Source organism: Oncorhynchus masou, unplaced genomic scaffold (assembly GCF_036934945.1).
Source record: "Oncorhynchus masou masou isolate Uvic2021 unplaced genomic scaffold, UVic_Omas_1.1 unplaced_scaffold_1402, whole genome shotgun sequence".
In the NCBI taxonomy this organism is placed as follows: Eukaryota; Metazoa; Chordata; class Actinopteri; order Salmoniformes; family Salmonidae; genus Oncorhynchus; species Oncorhynchus masou.
In genome coordinates this window covers 47501-57500 of record NW_027003952.1, presented here as the reverse complement: position 1 = coordinate 57500, position 10000 = coordinate 47501, and the positions used below count along the sequence as shown (strand labels likewise).

The 10000-nt window shown below is 45.8% G+C and overlaps 1 protein-coding gene across 1 annotated transcript in view; it reads right to left on the bottom strand.

Moving 5' to 3' along the window:
- Positions 1–10000, bottom strand: part of LOC135530633 (ankyrin-2-like) — a gene marked incomplete at its 3' end in the record, with an annotated part of 134174 nt that overhangs the window by 94381 nt on the left and 29793 nt on the right. The window contains 7 exon segments of the mRNA XM_064958918.1: positions 402–431; positions 433–501; positions 504–602; positions 2990–3187; positions 3811–3909; positions 4138–4236; positions 7786–7884. Coding sequence (XP_064814990.1) covers positions 402–431; positions 433–501; positions 504–602; positions 2990–3187; positions 3811–3909; positions 4138–4236; positions 7786–7884 — 693 coding nt within the window.

The window sequence follows — 10000 nt, the reverse complement described above, 5'->3', positions numbered from 1 at the left end:
GCACTGTTGGAGATGGGAACACAAGCGTTTCACTAGATATTACTGCACTGTTGGAGCTGGGAACACAAGCATTTCACTAGATATTACTGCACTCTTGGAGCTAGAAACACAAGCATTTAGCTAGATATTACTGTACTCTTGGAGCTGGGAACACAAGCATTTCACTAGATATTACTGTACTCTTGGAGCTGGGAACACAAGCATTTCACTAGATATTACTGCACTGTTGGAGATGGGAACACAAGCTTTCACTAGATATTACTGCACTCTTGGAGCTGGGAACACAAGCATTTCACTAGATATTACTGTACTCTTGGAGCTGGGAACACAGGCGTTTCACTACCCCCGTAATAACATGTTAAGGACGGACAGCGTTTAGATGTGATCGTGTCGGTACTGACGATGTTGCAGATGTCAGGCGAGGCTGTGTATCTGCAGCAGCAGCAGCACCATGTTGAGGTGACCCATAAAGGCTGACACGTGGATGGGGGTCAAACCGGTGTGTCTGTGACGGCCTGGACAGAGGCTCCGTATTTCACCAGCAGCTCCATCACCTTCACGCGGTTCTTCTTGCAGGCGATGTGCAGCGGAGTGAACCCATTCTGGACACACAGAGACACAACACACGGCAACGTTGGGGGGGGGGAAACTTTCAAACAACCTAGCTGTTGTATTAGCTCTGTACCAGTGTGTTTCTCTCTCTGTGTGTGTGTGTGTGTGTGTGTGTGTGTGTGTGTGTGTGTGTGTGTGTGTGTGTGTGTGTGTGTGTGTATTAGCTCTGTACCAGTGTGTGTGTGTGTGTGTGTGTGTGTGTATTAGCTCTGTACCAGTTTGTGTGTGTGTGTGTGTGTGTGTGTGTGTGTGTGTGTGTGTGTGTGTGTGTGTGTGTGTGTGTGTGTGTGTGTGTGTGTGTGTGTGTGTGTGTGTGTGTGTATTAGCTCTGTACCAGTGTGTGTGTATTAGCTCTGTACCAGTGTGTGTGTGTGTGTGTGTGTGTGTGTGTGTGTGTGTGTGTGTGTGTGTGTGTGTGTGTGTGTGTGTGTGTGTGTGTGTGTGTGTGTATTAGCTCTGTACCAGTTTGTGTGTTTGTGTGTGTGTGTGTATTAGCTCTGTACCAGTGTGTGTGTGTGTGTATTAGGTCTGTATCAGTGTGTGTGTGTATTAGGTCTGTACCAGTGTGTGTGTGTGTATTAGGTCTGTACCAGTGTGTGTGTGTGTATTAGGTCTGTACCAGTGTGTGTGTGTGTATTAGGTCTGTATCAGTGTGTGTGTGTGTATTAGGTCTGTACCAGTGTGTGTGTGTGTATTAGGTCTGTACCAGTGTGTGTGTGTGTGTATTAGGTCTGTATCAGTGTGTGTGTGTATTAGGTCTGTATCAGTGTGTGTGTGTATTAGGTCTGTACCAGTGTGTGTGTGTGTGTATTAGGTCTGTATCAGTGTGTGTGTGTGTATTAGGTCTGTACCAGTGTGTGTGTGTGTGTATTAGGTCTGTATCAGTGTGTGTGTGTATTAGGTCTGCACCAGTGTGTGTGTGTGTGTATTAGGTCTGTACCAGTGTGTGTGTGTGTGTGTATTAGGTCTGTATCAGTGTGTGTGTGTGTGTGTGTGTATTAGGTCTGTATCAGTGTGTGTGTGTGTATTAGGTCTGTATCAGTGTGTGTGTGTATTAGGTCTGTATCAGTGTGTGTGTGTATTAGGTCTGTACCAGTGTGTGTGTGTATTAGGTCTGTACCAGTGTGTGTGTGTGTGTATTAGGTCTGTATCAGTGTGTGTGTGTGTGTGTATTAGGTCTGTATCAGTGTGTGTGTGTATTAGGTCTGCACCAGTGTGTGTGTGTGTATTAGGTCTGCACCAGTGTGTGTGTGTGTATTAGGTCTGTATCAGTGTGTGTGTGTATTAGGTCTGTATCAGTGTGTGTGTGTATTAGGTCTGTACCAGTGTGTGTGTGTGTATTAGGTCTGTACCAGTGTGTGTGTGTGTATTAGGTCTGTATCAGTGTGTGTGTGTATTAGGTCTGTACCAGTGTGTGTGTGTGTATTAGGTCTGTATCAGTGTGTGTGTGTATTAGGTCTGTACCAGTGTGTGTGTGTATTAGGTCTGTACCAGTGTGTGTGTGTGTATTAGGTCTGTATCAGTGTGTGTGTGTATTAAGTCTGCACCAGTGTGTGTGTGTGTATTAGGTCTGTACCAGTGTGTGTGTGTATTAGGTCTGTACCAGTGTGTGTGTGTGTGTATTAGGTCTGTACCAGTGTGTGTGTGTATTAAGTCTGTATCAGTGTGTGTGTGTATTAGGTCTGTATCAGTGTGTGTGTGTGTATTAGGTCTGTACCAGTGTGTGTGTGTGTGTATTAGGTCTGTACCAGTGTGTGTGTGTATTAGGTCTGTATCAGTGTGTGTGTGTATTAGGTCTGTACCAGTGTGTGTGTGTATTAGGTCTGTATCAGTGTGTGTGTGTATTAGGTCTGTACCAGTGTGTGTGTGTGTGTATTAGGTCTGTACCAGTGTGTGTGTGTATTAGGTCTGTATCCGTGTGTGTGTGTATTAGGCCTGTACCAGTGTGTGTGTGTATTAGGTCTGTATCAGTGTGTGTGTGTATTAGGTCTGTACCAGTGTGTGTGTGTATTAGGTCTGTATCAGTGTGTGTGTGTATTAGGTCTGTACCAGTGTGTGTGTGTGTGTATTAGGTCTGTACCAGTGTGTGTGTGTATTAGGTCTGTATCAGTGTGTGTGTGTATTAGGCCTGTACCAGTGTGTGTGTGTATTAGGTCTGTATCAGTGTGTGTGTGTATTAGGTCTGTACCAGTGTGTGTGTGTATTAGGTCTGTACCAGTGTGTGTGTGTATTAGGTCTGTACCAGTGTGTGTGTGTATTAGGTCTGTATCAGTGTGTGTGTGTATTAGGTCTGTACCAGTGTGTGTGTGTATTAGGCCTGTACCAGTGTGTGTGTGTATTAGGTCTGTATCAGTGTGTGTGTGTATCAGATCCGTACCAGAGCCCTAACGTTGGGGTTGGCCCTCTTGTCCAGCAGTAGCTTGGTGACTCGGTAGTGACCACAGTGGGCGGCGACATGCAGCGCCGTCAGGTAGTCCAGGGTGACATCATCAACAGGCGCCTTGTGCTGCAGCAGGTGTTTGACACACTCCACGTGGTCTCCTTGGGCAGACATGTGGAGGGGGGAGAGACCGTTCTATAGAGGGGAGGGGAGAGAGGGGGAGAGAGGGAAGGGGGAGAGAGAGGGAGGGGAGAGAGGGAGGGGGAGGGGAGAGAGGGGGAGAGGGAGGGGGGAGAGAGAGGTAGGTCCGAACGTTGAGGAATGGGGAGAGAGAGAGGGAGGGAGAGAAAGAGCGAGGGAGAGGGTGGAGATAGGGAGAGAGAGAGGGGGGGAGGGAGGGAAGGAGGGACAGAGGGAGAGAAGGGGAGAGAGAGGTAGGTCCGAAGGTTGAGGAATGGGGGAAAGAGAGGGAGGGAGGGAAGGAGGGACAGAGGGAGAGAGAGGGAGGGAGGGAAGGAGGGACAGAGGGAGAGAGAGGGAGGGAGGGAAGGAGGGACAGAGGGAGAGAAGGGGAGAAGGAGATAATATCATTATTGTTAGATTTCTGTGTGTGTGTGTGTGTGTGTGTGTGTGTGTGTGTGTGTGTGTGTGTGTGTGTGTGTGTGGTGGGACAGTGTGTGTGTGTGTGTGTGTGTGTGTGTGGTGGGACAGTGTGTGTGTGTGTGTACATGTGTTTTGTGTGTGTGTGTATTTGTTTGTATATACTGTATGTATGTATGTGTGAGTGTGTGTGGTGTGTATTTGGTGTGTGTGTGTACCTTGGTCCTAGCCAGTATGGGTGCTCCTCTCTCCAGCAGCAGTTCTATGGCGGGATCATGTCCACTCCGCGCTGCACAATGTAGAGGAGTGAGGCCGTCCTGAGAGACACACACACACACACACACACGCATAACTATCCCTGTTCCAGACAAAAAAGTGTCCAACAGCAGGTGAAGCCAGAGGGATGAAATAATACATTAGTAGGTGGGGAGAGAGAGAGAGAGAGAGAGAGAGAGAGAGAGAGAGAGAGAGAGAGAGAGAGAGAGAGAGAGAGAGAGAGAGAGAGAGAGAGAGACAGAGAGAGAGAGAGAGTGTGTGGGACTCACCCTGGTCTTGGCATCAATCTGAGCTCCTCTATCCAGCAGTAGAGCTACCATGTTGGTGTTCCCTCTCTTAGAGGCCACATGGAGAGGAGTTATCCCATTCTATGGACGCACACACACACGCACGCACACATACAGACACACACACACACACACACACAAACACACACACACACACACACAGGGAGACACACACAGGGACAGGACACACACACACACACACAACAGGGACACAGGAAGAAAGAGTGTCCTATAATAACACTCATTAAGAGGGGGGGGAGGGAGGGAGGAGGACAGTAGATCCAGTCTTCACAGTGTCCAATAATAACACTCATTAAGAAGGGGGGTAAGGAGTGATGACAGTAGAACCAGTCTTCACAGTGTCCTATAATAACACTCATTAAGAAGGGGGGTAAGGAGTGATGACAGTAGAACCAGTCTTCACAGTGTCCTATAATAACACTCATTAAGAAGGGGGGTAAGGAGTGATGACAGTAGAACCAGTCTTCACAGTGTCCTATAATAACACTCATTAAGAGGGGGGGGGGGGTAAGGAGTGATGACAGTAGAACCAGTCTTCACAGTGTCCTATAATAACACTCATTAAGAAGGGGGGTAAGGAGTGATGACAGTAGAACCAGTCTTCACAGTGTCCTATAATAACACTCATTAAGAAGGGGGGAGGGGAAGGAGTGATGACAGTAGAACCAGTCTTCACAGTGTCCTATAATAACACTCATTAAGAAGGGGGGGGGGGGGGTAAGGAGTGATGACAGTAGAACCAGTCTTCACAGTGTCCTATAATAACACTCATTAAGAAGGGGGGTGGTAAGGAGTGATGACAGTAGAACCAGTCTTCACAGTGTCCTATAATAACACTCATTAAGAAGGGGGGGTAAGGAGTGATGACAGTAGAACCAGTCTTCACAGTGTCCCATAATAACACTCATTAAGAGGGGGGTAAGGAGTGATGACAGTAGAACCAGTCTACACAGTGTCCAATAATAACACTCATTAAGAAGGGGGGTGGTAAGGAGTGATGACAGTAGAACCAGTCTTCACAGTGTCCAATAATAACACTCATTAAGAAGGGGGGTAAGGAGTGATGACAGTAGAACCAGTCTTCACAGTGTCCTATAATAACACTCATTAAGAAGGGGGGTAAGGAGTGATGACAGTAGAACCAGTCTTCACAGTGTCCTATAATAACACTCATTAAGAAGGGGGGTAAGGAGTGATGACAGTAGAACCAGTCTTCACAGTGTCCTATAATAACACTCATTAAGAAGGGGGTAAGGAGTGATGACAGTAGAACCAGTCTTCACAGTGTCATATAATAACACTCATTAAGAAGGGGGGTAAGGAGTGATGACAGTAGAACCAGTCTTCACAGTGTCCTATAATAACACTCATTAAGAAGGGGGGGGTAAGGAGTGATGACAGTAGAACCAGTCTTCACAGTGTCCTATAATAACACTCATTAAGAAGGGGGTAAGGAGTGATGACAGTAGAACCAGTCTTCACAGTGTCCTATAATAACACTCATTTAGAAGGGGGGGGGTAAGGAGTGATGACAGTAGAACCAGTCTTCACAGTGTCCCATAATAACACTCATTAAGAAGGGGGGTAAGGAGTGATGACAGTAGAACCAGTCTTCACTCATTAAGAAGAGTGATGACAGTAGAACCAGTCTTCACAGTGTCCTATAATAACACTCATTAAGAGGGGGGGGTAAGGAGTGATGACAGTAGAACCAGTCTTCACAGTGTCCTATAATAACACTCATTAAGAAGGGGGGTAAGGAGTGATGACAGTAGAACCAGTCTTCACAGTGTCCTATAATAACACTCATTAAGAAGGGGGTAAGGAGTGATGACAGTAGAACCAGTCTTCACAGTGTCCTATAATAACACTCATTAAGAAGGGGGGGGGGGGAGTGATGACAGTAGAACCAGTCTTCACAGTGTCCTATAATAACACTCATTAAGAAGGGGGGGGGTAAGGAGTGATGACAGTAGAACCAGTCTTCACAGTGTCCTATAATAACACTCATTAAGAAGGGGGGTAAGGAGTGATGACAGGAGAACCAGTCTTCACAGTGTCCTATAATAACACTCATTAAGAAGGGGGGTAAGGAATGATGACAGTAGAACCAGTCTTCACAGTGTCCTATAATAACACTCATTAAGAAGGGGGGGGTAAGGAGTGATGACAGTAGAACCAGTCTTCACAGTGTCCTATAATAACACTCATTAAGAAGGGGGTGGTAAGGAGTGATGACAGTAGAACCAGTCTTCACAGTGTCCTATAATAACACTCATTAAGAAGGGGGGTAAGGAGTGATGACAGTAGAACCAGTCTTCACAGTGTCCTATAATAACACTCATTAAGAAGGGGGGGGATTAGGAGTGATGACAGTAGAACCAGTCTTCACAGTGTCCCATAATAACACTCATTAAGAAGGGGGGGGGGGGGAGTGATGACAGTAGAACCAGTCTTCACTCATTAAGACTCATTAAGGGGGGGTAAGGAGTGATGACAGTAGAACCAGTCTTCACAGTGTCCTATAATAACACTCATTAAGAGGGGGGGGGGGGTAAGGAGTGATGACAGTAGAACCAGTCTTCACAGTGTCCTATAATAACACTCATTAAGAAGGGGGGTAAGGAGTGATGACAGTAGAACCAGTCTTCACAGTGTCCTATAATAACACTCATTAAGAAGGGGGGTAAGGAGTGATGACAGTAGAACCAGTCTTCACAGTGTCCTATAATAACACTCATTAAGAAGGGGGGGGGGTAAGGAGTGATGACAGTAGAACCAGTCTTCACAGTGTCCTATAATAACACTCATTAAGAAGGGGGGTAAGGAGTGATGACAGTAGAACCAGTCTTCACAGTGTCCTATAATAACACTCATTAAGAAGGGGGGGTAAGGAGTGATGACAGGAGAACCAGTCTTCACAGTGTCCTATAATAACACTCATTAAGAAGGGGGGTAAGGAATGATGACAGTAGAACCAGTCTTCACAGTGTCCTATAATAACACTCATTAAGAAGGGGGGGGTAAGGAGTGATGACAGTAGAACCAGTCTTCACAGTGTCCTATAATAACACTCATTAAGAAGGGGGGTGGTAAGGAGTGATGACAGTAGAACCAGTCTTCACAGTGTCCTATAATAACACTCATTAAGAAGGGGGGTAAGGAGTGATGACAGTAGAACCAGTCTTCACAGTGTCCTATAATAACACTCATTAAGAAGGGGGGGGATTAGGAGTGATGACAGTAGAACCAGTCTACACAGTGTCCTATAATAACACTCATTAAGAAGGGGGGTGGTAAGGAGTGATGACAGTAGAACCAGTCTTCACAGTGTCCTATAATAACACTCATTAAGAAGGGGGGGGGGGGGGGGTAAGGAGTGATGACATTAGAACCAGTCTTCACAGTGTCCTATAATAACACTCATTAAGAAGGGGGGATTAGGAGTGATGACAGTAGAACCAGTCTTCACAGTGTCCTATAATAACACTCATTAAGAAGGGGGGGGTAAGGAGTGATGACAGTAGAACCAGTCTTCACAGTGTCCCATAATAACACTCATTAAGAAGGGGGGGGGGTAAGGAGTGATGACAGTAGAACTAGTCTTACCCTGGCGGTGAAGTCTATGGCGGCTCCTCGGTTGAGCAGGAGGGTGGAGACATTCACGTTGCCATAGTGAGCAGCGATGTGCAGGGGGGTAAACCCACTCTGTTAGAGGGAGAGAGGGGGAGCGAGAGAGAGACAGAGAGAGAGAGAGAGAGATAGAGAGACAGAGAGAGAGCGAGAGACAGAGAGAGAGAGACAGAGAGAGAGAGACAGAGAGAGAGAGAGAGAGAGAGAGAGAGAGAGAGAGAGAGCGAGAGAGAGGGAGACAGAGACAGAGAGATACAGAGAGAGAGAGACAAAGACAGAGAGAGAGACAGAGACAGAAAGAGAGACAGAGAGAGAGAGGGAGAGAGAGAGAGACATAGAGACATAGAGAGAGAGAGAGAGACAGAGAGAGAGAGAGAGAGACAGAGAGACAGAGAGAGAGAGACAGGGAGACAGAGAGACAGAGATAGAGATAGAGAGACAGAGAGAGAGAGAGAGGGGGGGGTTGTGGAGGGAAACAAAAAGAAAGAGAGTAGAAAGACAGATGAGATTAAGTTCAACTGCAGATCCCAACAGAAGAAAGACTCTTAGTTCATGCAGCATTCCCATGATGCATCACTACTGGAGAAAAAGAGAGATGAGGAAATAAAATCAAGAAAAGAGAGGAAAGAGAAAGCAAATGAATCAGAACAGTACAGACTACACCCTGTGGCCCCTGGTCAGTACATGATATAGTACAGACTACACCCTGTGGCCCCTGGTCAGTACATGATATAGTACAGATTACACCCTGAGGCCCCTGGTCAGTACATGATATAGTACAGACTACACCCTGTGACCCCTGGTCAGTACATGATACAGTACAGACTACACCCTGTGGCCCCTGGTCAGTACATGATATAGTACAGACTACACCCTGTGGCCCCTGGTCAGTACATGATATAGTATAGACTACACCCTGAGGCCCCTGGTCAGTACATGATACAGTACATACTACACCCTGTGGCCCCTGGTCAGTACATGATATAGTACAGACTACACCCTGTGGCCCCTGGTCAGTACATGATACAGTACATACTACACCCTGTGGGCCCTGTATAGTATTGCCATGAGGCTCTGGTCTAAAGTAGTGCACTATATAGGGAATAGGGTGCCATAGAGCTCTGGTCTAAAGTAGTGCACTATATAGGGAATAGGGTGTCATAGGGCTCTGGTCTAAAGTAGTGCACTATATAGGGAATAGGGTGCCATAGGGTTCTGGTCTAAAGTAGTATACTGTATAGGGAATAGGGTGCCATAGGGCTCTGGTCTAAAGTAGTACACTGTATAGGGAATAGGGTGCCATAGAGCTCTGGTCTAAAGTAGTACACTATATAGGGAATAGGGTGCCATAGGGCTCTGGTCTAAAGTAGTACACTGTATAGGGAATAGGGTGCCATAGGGCTCTGGTCTAAAGTAGTTCACTATATAGGGAATAGGGCTCTGGTCTAAAGTAGTGCACTATATAGGGAATAGGGCTCTGGTCTAAAGTAGTGCACTATATAGAGAATAGGGCTCTGGTCTAAAGTAGTGCACTACATAGGGGATAGGGTGCCATAGGGCTCTGGTCTAAAGTAGTGCACTACATAGGGAATAGGGTGCCATAGGGCTCTGGTCTAAAGTAGTGCACTACATAGGGAATAGGGTGCCATAGGGCTCTGGTCTAAAGTAGTACACTACATTCGGAATAGGGTGCCATTTGGGCAGCAAACCTGAAGACACTAATCAAGCGAAACAAATAATATATCATGAGAGAGCCAAAGGTGGACCTAACACAGTCTATAACACTACATTAACCCTATAACACTACATTAAGTCTATAACACTACATTAAGTCTATAACACTACATTAACCCTATAACACTATATTAAGTCTATAACACTACATTAACCCTATAACACTACATTAAGTCAATAACACTACATTAAGTCAATAACACTACATTAACCCTATAACACTACATTAGGTCTATAACACTACATTAAGTCTATAACACTACATTAACCCTATAACACTACATTAAGTCTATAACACTACATTAAGTCTATAACACTACATTAAGTCTATAACACTACATTAAGTCTATGACACTACATTACGTCTATAACACTACATTAACCCTATGACACTACATTAACCCTATAACACTGCATTAACCCTATAACACTACATTAACTCTATAACACTACATTA